The sequence below is a fragment of the Haliaeetus leucocephalus genome, unplaced genomic scaffold, assembly GCF_000737465.1.
Source record: "Haliaeetus leucocephalus isolate CR32 unplaced genomic scaffold, Haliaeetus_leucocephalus-4.0 Scaffold545, whole genome shotgun sequence".
Classification (NCBI taxonomy): domain Eukaryota; kingdom Metazoa; phylum Chordata; class Aves; order Accipitriformes; family Accipitridae; genus Haliaeetus; species Haliaeetus leucocephalus.
In genome coordinates, this window is record NW_010972981.1 from 2,260,843 (window position 1) to 2,284,440 (window position 23,598).

General features: G+C 38.5%; 1 protein-coding gene across 3 annotated transcripts in view; it reads right to left on the bottom strand.

Annotated features, from left to right (window-relative positions):
* The window catches only part of LDB2 (LIM domain binding 2), a 221,149-nt gene that overhangs the window by 130,948 nt on the left and 66,603 nt on the right, over positions 1-23,598 (bottom strand). For all 3 annotated transcript variants that reach the window (XM_010576830.1, XM_010576829.1, XM_010576831.1), the window contains exon 2: positions 12,185-12,287. In XM_010576830.1, coding sequence (XP_010575132.1) covers positions 12,185-12,287 — 103 coding nt within the window. The remainder of the gene's footprint in view (positions 1-12,184; positions 12,288-23,598) is intronic.

The following is a 23,598-nucleotide window of genomic DNA, read 5'->3' on the forward strand; positions in this document are numbered from 1 at the left end:
TTTTTAATATCTCTAATCTCATTTAATAATGGATGAACTGATTTTCCTTAAGGCTGAAAGGCGGGGGGGTGGGGTGGAGTAAATATAGATGATAACAGTTCTTGAGAGTGAAAAAAGTTTTAAAGTCTCTGAGCAACTAAAAGAAGGGAGGGAAACACAAACATTTACACAGCAGGCTGCTGCTATCACATGTGCCACCAAAACTATGTTAGTTTAATGCTCCCTGGACCAGGGTTTCATTTTACCTCATTTTACTGAATTAAATCATGTACTACAAAGGAATTTGGATCTGAATGAAAGGAAAAAGATTGATATCAGGATGAAAAGTAATGCCCTATTAATTCAGGTCCAGACATTAAAGACAAAAATAAAATTGAATTACATAGTATTCTAATATTTCTGGACTAGATAAAATTGTATATAAAAGCCTTTTTCAAATGGAGATGGGAGCAGTAATGGATTTTTAAAAGATACAACAAAATGGTCAACATCTACTTTCAGGCACCCAGTGAACTGCACAGATGATGTTGACTCAAAAGCTGCTGCTGAACAGATAGCTGTCCACTGGTGCTTCTCTGCACACATTCTTCCACTATATCCAAAATGGTAAACTTCTGAGATTACCGCGGGTCACAGATGAAAAGCAGCTGTTTCAACCTGAATGGTATGAAAAAGGCAACACTGATAATGAAGGTACAGCACTTTCAAGACACTGTAAGCCAGGGCTCAAGCCCCTTTGGCTGAAGGAACACTCTTACAAGCGGGCAGTTCATTCTGGAGTAGGGGTATGGAAAGGACATCACCTAGACTCTTGTCCAATGCTAAGCTGGATGTGATAGCACCCTTGAGCAATAAACTTGTCTCAACCAGTGAATGATGATCCACATGTCTTGGCTGGGTGACAGCAATGAAACAGACCTACACAGTGAAACCACAAGGTTGCAGGTAACTCCATGCAGCATTTTGTCCTCAGCAGCCCAGGCCATCTCTAGTGCATCAGAGCTAGCCTGTACTCCTTCCTCTTGGCTTTCCCATACAATATAAAATCAAGGTACCAACACTCACTTTCAATGACTTGGAGACAAGATCCTTCAAAAAAGAGCAGCTCTGGAATACTGGACCTGGATTGGCACTTCTTCCTGTCCAGGCAGAGCCGGGCACCGAACAATGTCCTTCAGGAGACACGACATTCCCAGTTGTTCAGTAGAAGACTAGTCTGAACTCCACAAAACCAAAGGAATATCACAAATCTCAATCATTCTGTTCCAAATCCAGTACATATTCCTATAAACTGTCCTCTCTGACATAAACTTTTAACAGTACCTATATATTGGTGTCATTTGTCTTGAAAAAAGCCTGAACAAATACTCCATGGAACCACTTCTCTGAGAAGACAAGGAGAGAAGAAACAAGAAATGCAAGGTGCTGCTTACACTGCTATATGCACCAGAATTAACTTAAAATACTATGGTATAAAACCTGTATGGATCAGAATAGTGGAACAGCAAAATGTCAGCAACATTTTAAAGGTAGTATAATTTGGAGTGCAGAATTCAATATGATAAAGAACGATAGCCACTGTATAATATCTCAGCCTTCTCATACACAGCAGACTTTAAAAAAAAATTCATGACTCCATTAATTCAAGGAAACTTCCACTATGGAATTGGGAACAGTATCTCAGTGTCCAGAGTCAGCTTTTGGCTCTATTTCTACTAATCATGGTGCTGCAGCTGACCCAGTTTAAATGTATTTCTATAAAGATTCCATAATTTTTGGTGATGTTGCATATTGTATTCTCCTAAGCCATTTAAAAATACCACACTACAGTAAATACCTAGTGCCTAAAAGTAAGGTGCATCATGTGGAACAGCACTACTGCATCATCGAAATACAATGTGAAAGTTTTATTAAAGTTTTATTGGTACAGTAAACACAAACATGCACATTTGTGTAATAAACCCAACACTACATTAGGATGCACGTTTGCATATGTGACTGTGTTCTATTTGTGTGTGCATACATGTCTATGAGATTAAATTTGTGGGTAGAGGTCATATTTTGCAGCGAATTTTTTATTATCTGAACTTAAAAAAGATCACCTGCACCTACCTACAAGTCTTGTCCTGCTAGTGTCCTAGAGCTGTGAGGTCTGCAGTGTTAAGTGTATATGCACAATGAAGAATTTTCAATTTATTATAAAGTTGTCATAATATACATAAAGCTCCCAGACCCATTAGGATTGATATTCTGATTCACCCACACCTGAGGATTCAAAAAGGAAAGAAAAAAGTCTGACGGTCCACTGTTTAGTTATTCAGTGCTCTACAGAAGGAAATTAGTTTCTAATACCTTCAGGCAATCCGTATGCTCCAAAGCATTATAGTTTATACCAGTTGTAGGTAAAACTGCTATACTTTGTTAAATGCCTTTTTTTGGTCTAGAAACGAGTTGGCAATATGAAAATATGCTCTGCCACAAAGTTTCCAGGTTTTTATGGTATTGCTTAGGTCATTCGTAGAGTGGGGCGTTTCACTTCTGAAAAAAAGAAACAACATAAGTGTAGTAAAAGAAAAGAAATAAAATGAAAAAAGCAGAAGAAAAATATTTCCTGACTACTTAGGGAAAGTTACATACAATTCTAGATTTGGATGAATATTCAGACTGAGTCTTGTTTCTTACAGAAACTCTCTAAGGATGTTAGAATATTTTTCTGCAAGAACATAACATATATTAACTGACCATCTTAAAAATCACCTGATCATTTTAAAAGCTGAAGTAATAACAACTGAATATTTTTGATTTCATATCAAAAATATTTTAAAATACCTTAGTATAGCAACACTTTTATTTCTCAATTTTTAAAAAAACTTAACTATCTATATTTAATGTACTGATGCCATTTGAAGCCAAACACTGATCTACCTGCCAGTTATTCAGCAAAACAGAAAAAGTACTGACCAATTCTTCACAACAACCATCACACTATGAAAAGAAAGAAATCTTTTACCCTGAGTTTGTAATGGTGAAAAGTTGTGTAATATTTTGGTGTAAAAAGCTATTGATTTCCATTATTTTGCATGGATTTCCAGCATTTTATTAAGACTGTCTCCAGCAGAGTGAAAGAACTGAACACTACGTAATTTGGACCAAATGGGTGAACAAAAGCCAACCACAACAAAGGGATTATTTGTATTGGGCAGGGAAAAAGCCCATAAATCACTGATTCTCTCACGTTAATTTTGCCTTTATTCTTCCTGTTCTCTGAATGGACCCTAGACTCCTATAATGTATCATGTCCTATTATATTATGATTTCTCCCAAAGAGGGCTTATCGCTTAATCTGTTTATACAGCAGGAGAATCAATCTGATTGACTGGGATTTTGGTGTGCAATTAGAGGCTATATAAAATTGTGCAATATTCACATTAGGAGTTTAGTAGCCCTTTTTCAGGTGCCACTTTACAAGCATAGGGCCTCCAACATTGATTTGTGTAACATGTTTAGTAACAAGCAGAAGAGATTTGAGATACCCATTTGTAAGATATCTGAAATCTTGTATTTATTTGTAAGATAGTTGAAAAAGAAGTTGATAGGACAGTTTTAATGATAAACCTTTCCATGGAGTACCTAACCGAGGTTGTGTGTGTACATACATGCATGCACACACATATGGCACATGGCTGGCACTTTACAGTAAAGAAGCCCTTTTGTATTTTAAAGGTATCGATAACTCAGAAGTGCAGGAACATTATGCTAACTAACAAGCCTGCAGCAGGCAGAGGTGAAGGTCTAATTCATATCTGCTAATCGCAAATCAGGAACTAGAAGGAATTATTCCTTCAGCACCTGTCAGTAATGTGGAGAAAAAGAAAAATGTACGTTCTGAACAAAATCAGTGGAAGATTTGTACTGGAAGGTTGCATAGCCAGCAGTATTAGAAAAACATTCTTCATATTGTTAAAAATGAGAAATAGGAGGGTGTATTTTATCACAAAAAGTTTAGCACCCAAGATGAGAAAATCATTCTGGAACTTGTTACGATGGCTGAGACTGAACTGAACAGGGGGCTGAAAGCTGGCACTTGCTTTGGGACCAGTGACTCCAGGGAATCAGAGATGCGGGTCAGGCACAGCCCCTTGGCTGGTGGAGTCTCCACAGCCTTCCTAGGGAATCTGCTCCAGCACCTCATTTTTCTTATTGATAGGAACTGACCCACCCCTCAATGTACTTTTTTATGCAATTTAAGGCCAGCATCTCTTCTGCTGCTCATCGTGGATATGGAAACAGACCACATGCCTTTCCTTGACAGCTCTTGTTATTATGTCCCATTTTCCCCTCTCCTTTTTCCCATATCTTCTCTTCTATGGACTGACCAACTCAAATTCTTTCATTTTTCTTGGTAATTCTCATTCTCAAGACTTTTGCCTTCTTCTGGACACTCTCCAGTCAGACCACATGTTTCTGTACAAATGCCATCCAAAACATGCATTCAGTACAGGCAAAGAAAAGGCAATCCCAATCAGTAGGAGAGATACAGCCAGTGTTTTAAAATACTGGATTCACCAAAGCTCAACTGACTGGGACAAAATACAGATAAAAACTACGCATGAAAATTAAGAATCTGTTAAACAGACTTGGTAAGATACCCAAAAGTCATAACTATACTGTGAGCAAGAAAACAACTTTGGCACAAAAGTTAGTAGAAAAATGAAGGCAATAATTAGAAGGAAAAAAATGTGATAATTACAATGAATATAGAATGTAAAAGCAAAGAGAAAAAAGGGGAAAGCACTCTGTAAAAACACATTATGAAACATAAAATATTAGAATGAGATGCTGAAGGTGGCAGTGAAAAATCCATGACTGTATGGGCTAGCGAAAATAAGAAATATCTTGAATTTTATTCAAAATTTAATTTAATTTGGAAACAGAAAATTTGTTAACTTCAATATACAAAAAGCTTTTTTGTTCAACTTTTGGAAAGAATGTTGATCTTGAGATGAAAAGTGCTTCCTAGTCCATCAGCAGCTAAGAAGGATCTTAAATAGTATCTATTAGGAGTAAATGCTTTAAAATTAGCAATTGTAAGAGTTTCTTTTGCACATTTCTATCTGGTGTTATAAAATAATAATTAAAAAAAAAAAGAACTACTGAGGCAATTAAAAAAGAACCACTACCGTTGTGCTGATATTTAAGAAGGGACACTATACAGTCAGGTAACTCTATAACATAATACACCTCCTTGATACCAATCCAGACAAAATAGTGAAAAAAATTATACAAAATTTAACTGACGAAGATTGAATTGAAAGGGATGTAATTAATGCCAGTCAGCATGGGTTTATGTAAAATAGGTCTTGTCAAACAAATCTCATTTTATTCTTTGATGAGCTTACAGAAGTTTGGGTAATAAAGATAAGTGCATAGGTGTAACAACACTTAGACACCTGTAATGCATTTGACTTACTAGTGCATTGCTTATATTCTTACTAAAAATTATTAATATACAGTTTTAATAGAGCATATGTAAAGTGGATTGAGAACTCCTTAAAACACCAATTTTAAGAAGTAATTATCAATTAGAAATCAGTAGCTGGGGCATGGAGGTGCTAGTGGTGATCCACAGGCACTTGTGGACCTGTTAGACCCAATTGTAATGAAACGTTCATCTGTGTTCTGAAATTAAACTTTAATGTATTGCCAAGAAACTTTAAAAAAAACCCCAAAACTAGAAGAGTGGTATATAAAGATGAAGACCAGGCAGTCACACAGAATAATCTGTCTCACTTACTAAGCTAGGCCAATTTACTGTGTTGTACCTGAATGCTCAAATCATGTTTAATGACTGGGATTTCTCTGGGAAAAAAATAAAAGGAAAAAGAAAGGGCATGTTCCTGGAAATAATACAATCTGTTTCTCTTGGCAAATTTAATTTTCTCCGTAAGACTTATGCGAGAGAAGCCAGACAACAGTTTTGTAGAAACCTGGGGTGATAATGTACCGTGCTAGCCTCTCAAAACCAGCTTTTTGACAATAGTAAAGCAAGTGGGTAATGTGAGGTGAGCTTTCCCTGTTTATTCCCAAACTATGTTCCCTGCATGTAAGAAATGCCCACTAGACATAGCTTTCCACCATTAACCCCCACAGAAATTATCCAATAAAGGGCAGTAAAGTTACCTGTATTGCATAGGTTATAAACAGGGACAAAGGTAGAATGACTCTGTTGCAGCTCACTCGCTGTGTATTCACTAAATAATTTGTAGTAAAGTCTAAGATAAACCTATGTAATATATTCTAAAGGCACTAAAGGCACACAGAGAAACTTAGATAAGCACTTTAAAGCTGATGATTTTACCAGTTGGCCCAAAGGTCACTATACTCTGAAACTATTGCCCAGAAAACTCTACCCCTAACTTTCCAGTTTTCAAAAAATCAAGGAATGAAGAAAAATCAAGCAGGGTTCATGCACCAAATAGAGAAAATAAACAATAACTGCATAAAATGCAAAGCATGGTATAGTTATATTGTACATTCCAAACACAAACTGCAGCAGCAATTATAACACAAAATGCATATTCAATTATCAGCTACAGATTCAGAGCAACAATAAACTGAAATCACTACATTTTTCTAGGGATACATAGAGCAAAAGAGTTCAACTGGTTCCTTCTGAAATTTCTGCTGTGTAACATTATGCAATGCCGTATTAAATTGGGTGATGGAAGCCCGTAAAAAGTGCCTGAAATTCTCAGTACATTCTACATCTATGAGCTTAAATAAATCCATTTTGAGGACTCCATCATACCTACCACACATGAAATTTTTTTACAGCCACAAATGTGATAGCTCATGCTTTTGCTTCCTCACAGTATATAGCTCCTCCATGAACAGAAAGCATTTAGTGAACAGGAATGTAGACAAGCTCTAATTTTCTGTACATTCTGCATCCATTATGTGTTATAGTGTCACTTTGCTCTGAAAGAGTTAACTTTCCAGCTCCTGTTCTCTGCAGTGCTGCATAAACACTGCACATTATTCTTACTGAGCATGCTTCATCTTTCCTGTCTCCACAGTCTTGGGCTGTCAATCACCTGTCAGTCCCTACCACATCAGCACAGTGCGCATCACCAGGCTGTCAGCACAGCAGCTGATGAGACTCTGCTAAGAGCTGTCAATCAAACTTGTTTCTCTTATCTGTTCGGGAAATATTTTGTCTCTAAGAAACAAAGAACCTGGGCAACAATGGATCAGAGTCTAGTATTTACTCTTTTACAGGGATAGAAGGCTCTTAACAGGAAACGAATATGTTTTATCCACAACAAGGAAAAAAAAAAAATCTGTTCTATTAGGCTTATTTTCTTTTTTGGTTTTGTTTAAATCCTATTTACTTCTTGACCCAATAAATCAGGGCATAATAAATTAAAGCAAATTTCTTTTTGCTCTCACTGTAAAATGAATTTTATGGGTTTACTTCTTCGTTTCTGTTGAATATAATTCAATGCAGTTTAAAACAGGTAGCATCTCTTTGGTCTTGGGAATCTTTCCCTGTATTTAGGCATTGGAACGTGTGAGCTTTCTCTCCATCTCACTGTAGCCAAAAAGCCAGACTAGAGAAAACACATATAGTTTATACCTTTGTTACATTAAAATATATCTTTATTTTCTGTAGCGTTTCTCATTAAAACTCAATTTCAACATAGAATTTAATAACATGAGTAGGGTTCATAGATAACAGCAGACAAAAAGAATAGCTGAGGGGTAAAAGCAAGCAGGAGAAAAACACACATTTTCAGTGGATGTTTGAAAGAAGATAGTATCTTCTTTCTGGAATGCTGTACCAGAGAGGAAGAATTGCAGAAGGTAAAGTCCTCACATCTACAGAAATAAAATACTGAAGAAAGACAAAAAGAGCTGCAAAGATGGGCACAGCAACGATTTCAGGTCTGACACGGAATCTCTGCACAAAAAGTTGAGCTGGGCTTTCAAGAGCACATCTATCCGAGGCAGAATAATGTTCTGCAGATAACTGGTCTAGGTCTAACAAACCTGGCAATCAAATTAATTAGCACTGGTGGATCACTGAACTAACAGACCTCTACTCTTCCCAGGGCATAAGTAAGTATCTTTACATGCTGTGCCATACAGATATACAGGCACATTTAAAGCTAGCTCGAGTATCAGTACATAGTGCTGTCTTTTGCCAAGTAAAGTAAACATAACCCAGTGACTTAAAATCCCCACTTTGACCCGTATCTATTTTTCCCTACAAATTAAAAAATCTCAGAGCTGATAGTCAAGGAGAAACCTCACAGACCCAACAGTGAGAGTAGCAAAGGGAAGAAAACCGCTTTTCTCAGTATAGAGAGGAGTGCTATAAAACACGGCAATGTGAAAGGCAGGCCCAAAAATATTGAGTGTTTTTCATAAAGCCTCAGTTTGGGGCCATGAAATTAAATAAGCAGCTTAGTTTTCTGAGACAAAAAAAAAAAGTGAGTTTACAACCCTTACAGTTTCTTGGACAGAACTGTATATTAAAAGTTAAAAGAAATGGGAGGCAAGTAAAAGTACTATTTTTTTTTAAATCTTATAACACTTACACAAACAATGATTTACAGGCTTGATTCACATGCTCTGAACATTTGCACTGGCTGTGGGACTGAGCTGTCCAGGTAAGAGCAGAGGGCAGAGAGAGTGTTGCAGTTTAACCCCAGCAGGCAACTAAGCACCACGCAGCCGCTTGCTCACTCCTCCCCCCTCCCAGTGGGATGGGGAGGAGAATCAGAAAAAAAAAGTATAAAACTCATGGGTTGAGATAAGAACTATTTAATAACTAAAGTAAAATAAAATGTAATGCTAACAACAATAATGAAATTATAATAACAATCATAATAATTGTAAGGAAAAGGAATATAACAAAAAGAGAGAAATTAGACCCAAGAAAAGACAAGTGATGCTCAATGCAATTGCTCACCACCTGCTGACTGATGCCTGAGCAACAATCTGCCCCTCCCAGCCAACTCCTCACAGATTATATACTGAGCATGACATTGTATGGTATGGAATATCCCTTTGGCTAGCTCAGGTCAGCTGTCCTGGCCATGGTCCCACCCAGCTTCTTGTACACCTGCTTGCTGGCAGAGCATGGGAAACTGAAAAATCCTTAAGTTAGGATAAGCGCTACTTAGCAACAACTAAAACACCAGTGTGTTATCAACATTATTCTCACACTAAATCCAAAACACAGCCGAAACCAGGACAGAGAGCCAGCTGGGAAAAAGGCTGCAATAGGAAACCCAGGGAAGGGAAAAGTTTAAAGCAAGCATGGAAAAGAAGCCCCCAGCAGGGTTTGGGGATTGCGGTCAAGATTAAAGAAGAGCAGAAGAGAACATGTGAGTTCCCAGCAGCCTCCCACAATGCTTACTGGGGTTTTGAAGAAGGAACCTGGGGCAAAACACCGTGCTCCTCCTCATCTCTGGTGTCTTAAGACACGATCCAGATAGTCCCTGAGGACAAGGAGGGAAAAGGACTGGGAATTGCCATTACTCAGAGAAAAACTGTGGCCATAGACAACAAAAAACTATTTGTCCTCCACACCCCCCACACCCCCCAAGATTTTTCTGGAATTTGTTTGCTCCAGAAGAGAGTATTTTAGTTCCCAAAAGAGGGAAACCATTGCCCAAAGGAAAGAAAATGAGGTGGCAGCCACAACTGGTGTCAGAGATGTAAGCAAATCTCTCACAGGCTGAAGCAAGACAAAGGCAGGCAATTTTGAGCTGAATCCTGGAGCAAAGGCAAGAGGTCGGCATCTTTCATCACTTTCAACTCTATAAATGACTTCTCAAAGGATGCCTGTTTCTCTTTCCTAAGGCCTAATCTTGGTTCCCTCCATTACTGTTTGTGCCTGCAAGAGTAAGTACAAACAATTTGTCTTTTCTCTTCCCCCTCAGCCAGCTCCAATGTTTTTAATGCCCACTAGTTACTAAGGAGCGTGCACGCTGGGCAAGGAGGCAGATGTCTCGCTGGGGACAGCATGGATGGAGACCAGGCACTTTTGTTTCATCTCTTCCAAAACTCCACACTTGGTGCTGCCACCACTCAGCATACTCTTGCTCACCTAACAGGAGCCTAAGCCCACTGGCCAGAGATCTCACCAGTTACTTGGAATAAAGGTACTGAGTGACATTATGGTCTTTGAGAGATGCCAAGACCCTCAATAGTTGTAGCGGAGCACGCATGCAGCTTTGGCAGGCAAAATGGAGATCTCGATTGGGTCTCTGCTCAGCGAGGACCTGCTACACGTAGAAGCAATTTTCTGCTAATGTTTGCACCCAAAGGGGAGCAGACTGCTCTGTTCTCAACTCCTGGATGTATTTTTGGACACAAACTTTCCTGGTAGGAAGAGAGGGCTGCTCTTAACACACAACCTCCACTCTGTGCCCTCCCCAAGCAACGCTGGAGGTGTCCCCAAGCAGGGACTTGGACAACCTGGCATCCCCAAGGCTGCTCTCAAAGCCTGCTCAGATGGCAATGGAAGTCCCTGACTGGAACAGCTCAAGCATGCTCTTTAGAGTATCACTAAACAGGAATGCTGCTCATGTCAGAAAGAATCACTAATACTGTAGTTCAGAATTACACAAATATTTACTAACGAAGGAAAGGAAACATGAATGAACAGAAAGAACCCTAGATGCTGAGCTTTAATTCCAGATGCTGAGAATAATACCACCAAAAGCAACAGCAGTTTGTGTAGAGGTCAGAAATTAAAACCAGAGGAAAAATCCTGTGTACTAGTCGCTTTTAAAAAAGACCTACAGTAATTTGATCTTTCAACCATGCTTATCAGCAACAATGCTAAGAATCACAGTATTGCCCCGTACCAAACTGTCCCAGTTACAGATAGCGCAACCATTATCAAGCATTTGTGACAACAGGAATATTTTACTCTTTGAGAAATTCTTTCATATGCAGCACTGTTTTCCAGAAACACAACTCTCTCTGATCTAACTGGACATTAATTGCTTTTTTGCTGATGTATCTGTGCCTTCTGGACTGATAACACAACTAGCAAATCTGATATCTGACAAGTTGACTCAATCTAATCAGGACAGATCAGCTGTTACCAACATTGCTATAGGCTGTAATTTGAGGACCTTTACAGAGTTATCACTTGCTTTGAAAGGCAAGAAACTGTAATTCTGTCAACACTAATCCCAGAACGTGCGTTCAAAGTGGCTGTTATTTTTTCTCCAGGAGAAGGTAACACTTGTCAAATAAATACCTGAGATAATTGATAAAAGGAATTAGAAGTGTGTGAGTGATACACTGACAATCAGTCACTCTCACGAAAAAGAAGAACCTTGCAAGATTCAGAACATTAAGCAGAGAGCACAAGCTGTCACCGTGAAGCAGGGGTCACTCTGAATGGAGTGAAACAATTGGCAATGCAGTTTTTCAATATTTATCTCTCTGTTGCTTAGTGCTAAAGCTGAGTGAGTTATTCACTTCAAACAATTTGTTCAATGAATTTTACCCCTTTTTTCTGCTCAGCGTATGTGGGCAATGGATACCAATGACATCAGATTTATTCACTGTTTCACTTTTATTCAAGCTTTCATTTAGTGCTTGATTGAGAGTATTCTAGACTTCCACGGCTGTTCAGACAATATCCAGGGCAGGTCCTTAATGTGTGCAAACAGCATAGATCCACACAGCTGATGGAATAGTGATTATCTACACCAGCAAGGATATAGCTTTTGGTGGGGTTTTTTTTTTCTGATTCCTGTTTAAATCTGGAAGCCCTTCCAGCAACAATACTGAAATTTGCTACAAAGTTCTCTTTCTGTGACCAGTTTTGCCCACAAGACTCAACACTTGAATGTTTGCGGAAACCAAATTAACAAAGAGTGCAAGCACACCCAAAGCAAATTAATTAAAAAATTCCAATGATTATATTGTATTATTTGCCCTAATCCACTAGGAAATAATTTATTTTCATATAATAAAATTCAGAGGAATTCCACAAAAAAATGGATTCCCAACCCATGCAATTCTTTAATGGAACTTGATGGTCACTGAATACAAACAAGTGACTTTGTCATTGCCAGGGTTGCATCTGTGTCTTACAGATAAACTGTGTTTAGAAACTCAGGCTTAAAATTAGAACAAAAAATATATCTCTTACTGTATCGCTTTGGTCCATCTTCCAAACAAAATGAAAGGGTTAAGGTTGCATCATCTTCAAAAAATTCAGTTGCAAAGGCATCCCACCAGAGGTTGTCACTATCCTAGGAAGCAACAGATCATTCACTTAACAGGAAGCAAAATGAAAATATGTTCATCCTTTGTAAAAGAAATTCGACAGGATCACACATAGTTTGCACTTCTTCACCTGTGATTTTGGGGTGTAGATGTCTATATGATATTTCAGACTAATTTTCCTAGATAAAGTTCTAATTTAAGAAAAAAGCTAAAATGTTTAGTTTATTATACAATAAACAGTCTTTCATTTTATCAAGCACACTAAATATATAAAAAATTTCATTCTCATAAATACATGGTTTTCTTTAAATGTTAAAAATGGTTTTATAAATCAGTTGTAAATAAAGCGATTATGACTTTTCCCCCTCTTTTCTGGGCTGTATATCTCAAATGCCTGGTCCTAATAATGAAAAAACCTCAGTACTTAATTCTATAATGCTACATAACCCGATTATCAGCATGAGCTGACAAGAAAGTTATTTAGAAACTAAATATAATAGCCATTCCACTCCAATGCATTTAATATAAATACAATACTACTGCAGGTTAATTAAATACCAGCTAGTTACTTAAATGTAATTGTTGTGAGAAATCTTTACTTTTCAGTGTGATTCGTTAAGTGAAAACAACATTTTAAGATGACCTGTGTATACTTAGACTTACAGTAATACACATAGCTGGAACATAGCAATTATTAATATAGTATACAATGTAAAGCATACACCAACACACCGCTACAGGTGGTCTGTTGGCTTTGAGAATTGAATCAGGCATTTTCAGACCTGGGTGATCAACAACAGGCACCCAAACCTAGCACCTGTGCAAATGGTCCAGCTTGCAAGGGTTTTCACAGAAGTCAGGCAACAACAGAATCCACCAACTGTTTCATTCAAAAGCTATGGATATATTTAATAGCTGGATTTGAAACGTTCGGTGCAGTCTCTTCTGCTCCTTTGAGGCCCTGAGATTTAAATCACTTGCAGCACACAGGATCAGCAACAAAGCTGGAAATACGCTTCTGAAGATGCCCCAGTCGTACTCCTCAGAGCCACTCTATCCCACTCACGGCAGCTGCCTTACCAGCGTGGAAGGCCGGCTTCATTCAGCATCGTGAGCATTGAGTACCTCTTCATGCCTGAGCAATATATAACTAAGCCAGAAAACATTTGTTACCTTCACAGGAAAAAAAAAACCCTGAGATAAAACGCCGATTTAAGACAACACATGCATCTATCATACTCATTATATGTACACATGCAGAGAAATAACTTTCTGGGTTTTTTAGTTCTGCTCCTGTTTTTCCTGAAGACATTACTATTGGATTTCACTCCAAACTGCTGAGCAGTGTCTTTCCTGCCTCATAATTTCATTTTGATTTTTGTCAACCATCCAATGGCAAAACGGTAAGGACCGGTTTTAGCATTCCAGCTCCTACCAGAGACCCCTGAGAGACTTCTTGGCTGGGTCAGAGCCTGTAATTCACCTTTCGTGCCAGGGCTCATCCTACTCAGCAGCGGCAGGACAGTGAGCGGCACAGCCCTGTGCTACTTGCTCAAAATTCAGTGACGCAAAGAGGTTTCAAAACCACCCCACACCTTAGAAATCTGTTGTCACAGAAAGCTGCTGGTCTTTCCTCTTTGCTGGTGTAAACCTGGTGGGTGTTTCCACATGCAAACGTTGCTGAGTAGCCACAACGGCAAGTACAGAATATACATACAGGTGTTCAACAGAAGCCCAGCAACCAGGTTCTAGCAACACACCTCTGTGCACCGATCCTTCACTCAGGACAGCCTGGTGGGTGACATCATAAGCCCATATGAGAGCGTATTGTCCAACAAGTAATTACAAGCTACCACCCTCTGCCGTTTGCCAAAAGAGAGGCTGCAGTATCGTTTAACGGAGATCTTTCGGACATGCTTGTCACAGGGAAGGAAGAGGGGAGGGAAGGATTTAAGCAGTGTCACACACCACATTTGCAGCTCTTGTTAACTCGGTAGTTGAGTATCACTGAGCTACTCACGCAGCATCCAAAGACACGGGAGGCAAAAGGGGAGCATCATACAGTCAGGATGTGAATGCACATGGGAAAGACAGAGAAGGGCAGGAAAAGTGCAGGGCCTCACCTCAAAACCACGCATATTTGCACTCACTCTTGCTTCCAATAAGTCTGAAGGCAAGGAAAATGAGGAGATGGAATTTCTGTGGATTCCCTCCCTGGATAGATGAAATATCCAGACTCTGTCACAGTTTGAATACTATCCAAGTTCTTTATCTTATGCTTTTGCATATTTTATGTCAGGAAGAAGGAGAAACAGAAAATGCAACACCCCAGACCCACCCCCCACCCCCAACCTTTATAGAATATATAAATCCTGTCAGGCTTGGATACGCTCTGCTGATCAATTCTCTGCTCCACCCTTGTCACAGGTGGGCCCAACTACTCTCACAGCCAAATGGTGAACAAAACCAAATGAGGTGTCCCGTAGCCAAGCTGAAAAAGGATCCAGTTATTACACACAAAAAAGAATAATAATAAAATCACCCCCATTTTCTTGCAAAAAGGGGATGGTGAAGGCAAGGCTGCCCCCAGGCATCTTTAACTTATGCTCTGACAGGTTACGGGGGATTTTGCCAGAGTAATTATTTTTCTATTCAACAATAATGAGAAATTACCATGGCAACCTCCCTTTCACGTAGTGCACTCACACGCTCAAACATTGAAATAATGGCCTAAACATAACAACAAAAAAATTTAATACTTTAAAAATATTTTGTATTAAAATAAACTTAAGGAATAGGTCAAAGGAGAGAAGAGGGCAGAGACAGCCAGCAAGCTGGGTCAGAAGTGAAGATGCCATGCTGCTGTAGCCAGCTACCCAAGCAGCAAAACGTCTTCTGCCACAACTCTCATTGTTCCCTCTGATCCCCTCCACCCCCAGTATTATTTGTAATTTGAAGCATGGCTCAACTCTGAATAGGGTCTCCAAGTAAATGGAATCCTAGGGTTTCAATATTTTTTCCTGACTCTGATTTCTTTGGCAAATGTAATCAGATTTTAAGTACAATGATGTTCTTTTTCCCCCTCCATCTAATAGTCCCACATGTTCACTGTGTGATCTAAGAGTCAAGCTGGGTTCTTCTTTACACCTTACACACTTACATGATTAAGAGCCTGCAAGCCAAATGAGGCTTTTCTACTTGCCTGTGATGGTGATTGCTGAACCAAAATAGATCTTGCAACTGGAATATAAGGCCAACTGAGCCTACGGCATTTTCTCCAAATTCCTTTATTTTTGTTTAATGACTTGGAAGGCAGAATGGAGCTCATGTAAAAAGTCAGTACATGAAACCACGCTCGAGAGAGGATGCAGATACCTTGCAGGACAGAATTGGAATTCAAAATGATTTTGATAGATTGCAGAAATGATCTGAAATGAAGATGAAATTCAATAAAGTGAAGTGACAAAAGCACAAATACAAAATAGGGAATAACTGGCTAAGCAGTTCTGTAGAAAATGGTCCAGATCATAAAGCAAATATGTCAGCAATCTGTTGCTCTTGCAAATAAGGGAAATGTCTTAGGTATAATTCCCTTCCACTCCAGCAAACACATCTCTGGAAAGACTTCAACTGGAATAGTCTGTCCACTCCTGGAGTACTGTGGCCAGGTCTGGGCCACCCACTCTTAAAGAATTTAGCCGAGAACAACAGGTATCATTGAGTTTAAAGACACAAGCAAACAAACCAACCAACCTCAAAAGACTCATAGGAAGCAAGGCAGAAGGACCTAGCTGTGTTTAGTATGAGACAGAAGAAGCTCACAGGCAACGTGACAACAGTCTTCAACCATATGAAAAGATTGGTATAAAGAGTGGATCACTTCTCCTCAGTGGCTAACAGAGATAGAAGAAGTAATAATCATCTCAGTTTGCTGCCATGGCAGGTTAAGTGGTTTAACCCCCTGTTCGAGATTTCTAGGCTAGTGTTTTGCTGAGGGGACAGAGCCACAGAGCATGGCCAGTGTGTTCCCAAGAAGAGTGGATATAGAGGTCCCGCTGCCTACAAGCCTTGGGCAGAGCTGCCCCATTGCAGCAGCTCCATGGCTCATACCCAGTGAGAAGCAGATTTTTGTTTTCTCCCTCACATCGCTTTTGGCTGCACATATATAACAGGTGTAAATAGTATATTAAAAAAAGAGTAATGGAAACAAATAAATGCAATTCTGAATACACACAGGAAACACATCTGTTCTGAAAGAGGACCTTTTTTTTTAATATAATCACTTTTCAGGGAAGAACTGAATTTTAAACGTCAACCTATGTGGCTTGGCATTGGACAAGGCAAAAATAAAATGAGATAGTGCCCTTGGGAGCTTACATTTTTCTTCTGGCACCTGCAACCCTTCCCTATTGACACTTACTATTTTCAGAACTCTATACGTCCACACTCCTGTTGGCAACATGTGCGCTTCTCATATTCTTTCAAGTTAATGCTGCGCAAGGAAACTGCTGTCTCCCCAAGGAGAGAATGGTATTCCTCCCCTCCTCCTGTTCCCAGCAAATCAAACTACACTTGAGCTTTTAAAATGCAGTTCAAGATAAGATTTTGCCATTAAATACACCTGTAAAAACTGCATAGCCATTACAAATTATGAAACTTACAAGATAAGTATCATAAAAAAATTCTGACTCTAATGTTTATACTCAGAGCACACTGACAGACCATTAAAAATAAAATGCCTGAACACAAGAAACCAATAACTTTCCCCATTAGCTTTAAATTAGACCCATCTTGAGTCTACCCAACATATTTATGGTTCTGATATAAATTTCACAGGAGTAACAAATTAACAGGGATCCACATATCTTAATTTTATACATTTGGATATTTGAGTACTGATCTGTAGGTCTGGCCCTGCAATGCACAATGTTTTTATGATCTGGCATAGGAGTTTTTTGCTATTTATATAAATTCTATATGGAATACTGATATTCTGAGTCTTAAATTGATTTTCTTGGAAACAGTATGAACAGAGTGAAAGAGTGGAATACTCATATACAGTATGTAGGTGAGAAACCCATATAGTTAAATGGCTGTCTGTTATCATACAGGTCCAAGAAGATGCACACCTACCTTACATTCAGAGCATCTTTGCTAGCAATATGTGGTACCTTGTGCAGTTATTAAAAGCACCTGAAAAACAGGACCCATCTCCTTGCCCAGGGCTGGTTTGTAAGGATCACTTCTGTTGCTTTTGCCTTTGTTACTCTGTCTCATTTATTTTGTCTTAAACATAAAGTATGTTTTACATAGCATTAAAATACCTTTGATCTTGCAGCTAGTGGTATCTTACAGGATCTCCAGCTCCCCTCCCCCTGCCAGGAATACCCAACTCTATTCCTTCCATTTGTTATTTCACACATATTCACAGTTTTAATGGTGTTGCTTGCTTTTACTTCGCTTACTAGTGTGGCTGGATGCCATCTCTCAAACAATGTGTAGTAAAACTGGCAGAAAGATTTTAAGAATTGGCTTTGGTGGTAAGTAGTTTTCTGTTCCATTATATACTTGCAACTTCTTGCCAAAACTCTGCTCAATGCCCAAAACATATCAGTTTCTTCAGCTTACTTATTAATTAAATTATTGTTTACATTCCACTTTGGAATTTATCTTCGTTTGTACAGTAAAGAAACAACACCAAGTTTCTGTTTTATTGAAAAGGCGGAATATAGTCATGCAACAGATCCCCACAGCAATACTGCCTCAGACAGTCTGACTCGGGTGCAAAATGGGAGCGACGTCTCTGCTTCTCATGTAAATCTGGAGTAACTTTAAGAATTCAATGGAATTACAGGGGAAAGCTCATAACGGAAAGCTACTCCTACAGATTCACTGGAAATTCTTAATATATCAAGAATCTTATTTTTATTGCCTATAAACCACTACACTATAAGGCAACAAAATATGGGGCAGGGGGAAAGCTGTAATAGCTCATTTTCTGAATGGGGAACTGTGAATATCATACATTAATTATTTTATTTCAGATAAAAATGGGAGGGGGAAAAAAAGAAAAAGAGAGAGACTTTGCAAAATATGTAAATTGCTTCATGCCATTTTCTTGACGTCCTCTGAACCCGGTGATGTGGAAATCAGCATCACTACAGCAAAACAATTATGCCGTAATGATGCTGGCCACACACCTCAGCTTTGCAGATACACTGCTTTGAGATAGTTTCACTTAGATACTCAAATAGCAAGTCCACACTGGGCGATTATACCAGGGCTTCAGATTAACCGAAACATGCTGACACTGATATGAGGAAGAAAAACATTTTTCTTATGTTTAGAAGGATGGTTGACCCCTTCCTTGTTATTTGGCCACTAACATATGCCCAAACTAGAGACTTTTTGTTAGAGTACTTGTGGCAACGGCTCGCTAGGCTGGCAAATAACAAGACCAGTCTACACACAGCTATAAAAGTATGGTTACCCCATTACATCTAAGCCACCGAATTTTTCCGTCTACACAGATACTACATGTATATCAAGTTGCATATCCTTTCAAAATTGGAGTCCTTAAAATTACGGAGATTTTCTAACTTAAGTTGTCAAGGAAAGGGTAAGACAGAAAGCTATCTGGTTCAGTCTAATAACAGAATAAAAGAATAATGCCGGTCTCAAACCTATTATTAGTCATTGTTTAAATTTGGCTGTAGCTCGTGGACAAAAGAGAGATGAACCCTTAAATATTCACTCTGTGCATGTTTCACTATTCACCTACAGCAAACAGACACAGATTGCAGAGTTTAATACTGCATTGTAAGCAGTAGAGAGCAGAAAGAGTTAATTTATGAAATGTGTCTTTTCACCTGCTTCTTTAATTTGAATTCAGTATTTCCACTCCTAGAACTTGTGCACAAGAATGGATAGGAGAAAGAAAGGGGAAAAAAGAGCAATGTAGCTGGGCTCAAGCCATATTCCACTGCCACTTCCTTATAGCCACCATGCCATCATCCTTGATGTTTCACAGCAATATTATCAATAACTAGCAGAAGATGCTCTTCTGTCCTTTTTAAGTATATGGGATAAGATTGCACTTGGTCTCTATGGATAAGACCTATATTCTGGCTGTGTGAATAAAATGACTGGGCATTAACAACTAAATCATGTGCAGTTGTTAACAGAAGTAGACACTTCCACCCGTAGCATAGTATCTGTTTGGACTTGGTATATACACAGTGCATGCTAAATCAATATTCAAAGTTCTTTTAAATTTGAGCCCTCTTTTCAATAGGCATGAGGATGTCTGTAGCTGGCTGGGAACAGTAATGGATTTCCTTAGTAGTATTCTCCACCCATGATTGTTGCAGACAAATCACAGACTTGAGTTTTGTGTTTATCAAAAATGAACCACAGTTACACTTCTCTGTTCTGCCACAGAATACCCCACAGCCTCAGCCTTTGAGAATGGTTTATAGAGATGGAATATTAAGTGTGTCTATTATCTGTTGTACTACCGTCAGTCATATGAATGTTCTTATTTTACTCTGACATTTTGACCTGGTTTCTTTTTTACCTTGTTTACTTCCATCTATATGAGTAAATGGAAGCTACTATGCCATCTATCCCAATGAAAAGGCAATAACTAGTATTGCCATCAGTGAATATAGAGCATCAAACATCATATGTCACTAGGGCACAGAAAAAAAGTCATATTCCCAGCAACATTAGTAAAAAAGCCTCTCTGGGTCTATCTACCCAACTGCACCAATTCCCAAGGCTCTAAAATTTAGTGAACACAAATGCCTTTATCAGTTATTACAGTGAAAGTGAAATTATTACTGACAACATTTAAATACTACAATGGGAACATGATGAAGATAGTCCTTGACACCTCCATTTCACACTGGGCTCCCACCACCTCTTTGTTCAGTGAAGTCTCATGAAAGCACCACACCTATTAGAGGCAAGTACAAAGCTGGGACCTTCAGAGGTCCCTATCTCTGAACAACTACAGTCTAAACTATGATCTAACAGACCGTATTTTGAGAGGTAAGACAGCTCTTCAGCTGAGTCAAGAAAACATACTGCTTTTATCTCTTGTGCCTTATTCTTACGCAAGTCTAGCGGCCCAGGTAGGGAAGGGAAACCCAGATAAGACAAACCAAGCTCCTACCTATGTTCCAGCTTCTTGGAGGAGTATCAGATGGTGACAGGGCTAACTAATGCAGCAATGAAGAGTTGATTTTATCATAAATAAAGATTATACAGGTTGAAAAGACATATAGGTGAGGAGATATATCTCTAAATGACACATACACACCCTCTACCCTACAGGACTTCGAGAAACTCTTGCTAAGAGTCAGCAAAAGACTTTTAAAATTAAGGATATGCTTAAGTGCTTTGCTGGACTGGGATCCAAGTATGCATTTGTTAGCCTGCAAGTCAAATGAACTAAAGATTATGACTTCCTATTAAGCTTTTGAAACCAGGTAAGAGCATATCACAATGCTGGACAGCTCAGTCTAACCAAAGAACTGTTATTTCTTGGGAAGGTACATGAAGTGGAAAAGATCCAGTGTATCGTATGTCCCATCTCCTTTAGAGGACAGGTAATCTCATGCACAAAAGCTTAATTTAGCAATAACTAGTCAGAAAAAGAAAAAACATTTAAGATGGAAGTATTTAAGAAATCACTCCCTTTTGTTACTATTTACAAGCATATCTACACTTCAAATTACATATTGTTGGCTGCATTTAAGTGCTTAATAATACAACTGTGGTTCTGAGTGTTCAGGTATCACCCAAAGAAATTGTAACAGCACTATATAATTCCAGATAGCGCAGAGAAGCAAATGTTATGGCACTTTACAGAATTCTGGTAAGACGCGATGGTAAAGCACAAAATCGAGTTCTTTGTTGTGTGTTAATAATGAAAAAATACTATGTTTTTGCTACATAAACAGTGCATATTCTTTAAGCAAAAAGCCACTGTGGAAATTAACAAATAATTTCACCAAGGAGATATAGTGACCTGCAAATTATGTCCCTTAAAAGTTCATTTACATTTTTTATTCAACGCATCTCAGAAGCCCCAGTCTTGTGATCTTTAGTTCAGCAAAAGTACATTTCAAGTTAATTCCTGTATACATTCTGTACTTATTAGCATTAATAATCACAGCCATTTTTGCCAACTAGCAATGTCAGTCCATCCACAAATATTATCTGTGCTAAATGTGTTTTTCAGAATCTAAACTCTGCTTAAGAGAGACAAGAAAAAAGGTAGCATTGAGGTATTAAGCTATTAAGTCCATATTTTAGACTCTACTTACTTGGTCCAGTTTTCAACACTATAGCAAAATTAGTATCATCCATATCAGCCATTTGGGCCACTAATCAGCTGAAGTTGTTGGATGCTCAGTTTTTTTAGATTAATACAGCTACATTTATTGCTTGTCATTTTTTTATATACAAACACACATGAATTCAAACTTAATCAAACATTAAGGCTGAGATTTTCAAAGCTAATTGAAAGACATGCATTCATTTTCTATTAAATTCAGTGGAAATCAGATGTTGGAATATTCTGTGCGAGGCTCCAATTCCCAGCATGGAAATGGAACTTGTTACATTTGCTGAATCAAAGCTGGAGGGTGACAACAGGGCTGGGATTCATTTCACCCCAAGACAGTTGTCTAAATTCATACGAGATAAAAAGCCTCCTGGAGATATCTGTCTCTTCGCTGACTGTAGAGGGAGCCTAGAGAATAGTTCAGTCTAGCCATGTAACTTTTACAGGGATAAAGGTAGGTAAGATAAATCCTATTCTATGTACCTACCAAGAATTTAAAATTCAGGAAGAAAACTGGTTGAGGTTTTGGGAGCTTACATAGTGAAGGACACACATAAGTGAAAAGCTGTGTGAAACAACCGTATCTACTTTGTCTAGATTTTTACAGTCTTGGCAGGAAAACCTATAAATGATGTTCAAGTTTTTTGCTCGCAACGCTCAAAGCTCTCCAGGCTGCCAGGTTCCTGCTGTTTCATATAAAAAGCTCCGAGTGGCAGACAGAAGTTGGAGCACTGGTTAAAGATTTCTGCCAGTATGAAATGTTTTAAATGAAGAAGATGTGATTATTTGCCTGGCTTCCTAACTTCACTCCCCAGCTAGCCATAGTTGCCAATAAAGGCCCTCAGGTCCTGTGTTTTACCTTATCCTGTATCTGGATACAAAATTCCTGTACAAAATACAATTAAAATAGAGGCAGAATTGTTCATATGTACCTTCCTACATCCTCAGGAATCTGAAATATAAGGAAATCCTAAGTCAAGACAACACATATCAAATAGTGTCATTTCTCCTGTATTATTCTGTTACTGTCAGATCACTTGGTCGCTCCCTGTTTCCATCATGTAGCACTATCCTTCTCAAGCACATAACACTCACTAACGGGCATTTGACAGCCAAGTCTGATTAATGAAGGAACAATAATCAGGAGTCCAGGTTGCTCCAACAAAGCAAGGATGGGTTGTACTTAAGACACTCACAGATTCTCAGTATACACCAGTGTTTACAAGTTTTAATGGTGAGAAGCACAGGGTAGTGAACTTTTTAAACTGACATTTGCATTTACAAATTAAAACTCTGATTCAAATGGAGATGTCTGAATCACCTGCTTACAGTGAAAAAAACTACTTAGAACCAAAACTTCTAGTGTTATTGCTGCTATAATATTGTATAACAGTGTAACAGATCACTGACAAGGGTGTTAAGGTTGCTAAATCAAAGGATATTTAGTTTCTGTCCTGAAAGGCACCAAAAGAAATATAGATGGGAAACCCAGAGACTGTGATAACAGAGTGGGTTTGTGTGTTTGTTTTAATTATTAACTTTAAATTTTCACTTCAAAAGAAATGGGAGAATTTATGCATGCCAAGAAGTGCTTCCTTTCAAAACTCGGTCTGCACTGAGCAAAGTAAGTACAGCTTTCTTCTAAATGGCATATCTTATCTTGTCAACCTCATTTAAAGTAAAAAGGCATCAGTAGTAATAATAAGAATGCAGTTTGGTGAACAATTCCTTCACAGAAGCCAGCTATTACATACTGTAACAAATTAAAAACTCCAAAGTCTATGCAGGTCCCCAGAGAAATGCTATTTAATAAAGCAAACACTGATATTGAATGTGACAGAATTCCATTTGCTACAGAATCCCATCCAACTGAGTTTGGCTGTGGCTGAAGCAATTAGAGAAAGCTGTGATTTAATGATTATGCTAAAACCCTAGATAAACAAAGCTCTCACCTACCAAGTGGCCACTTAGCTGTATCACTACCA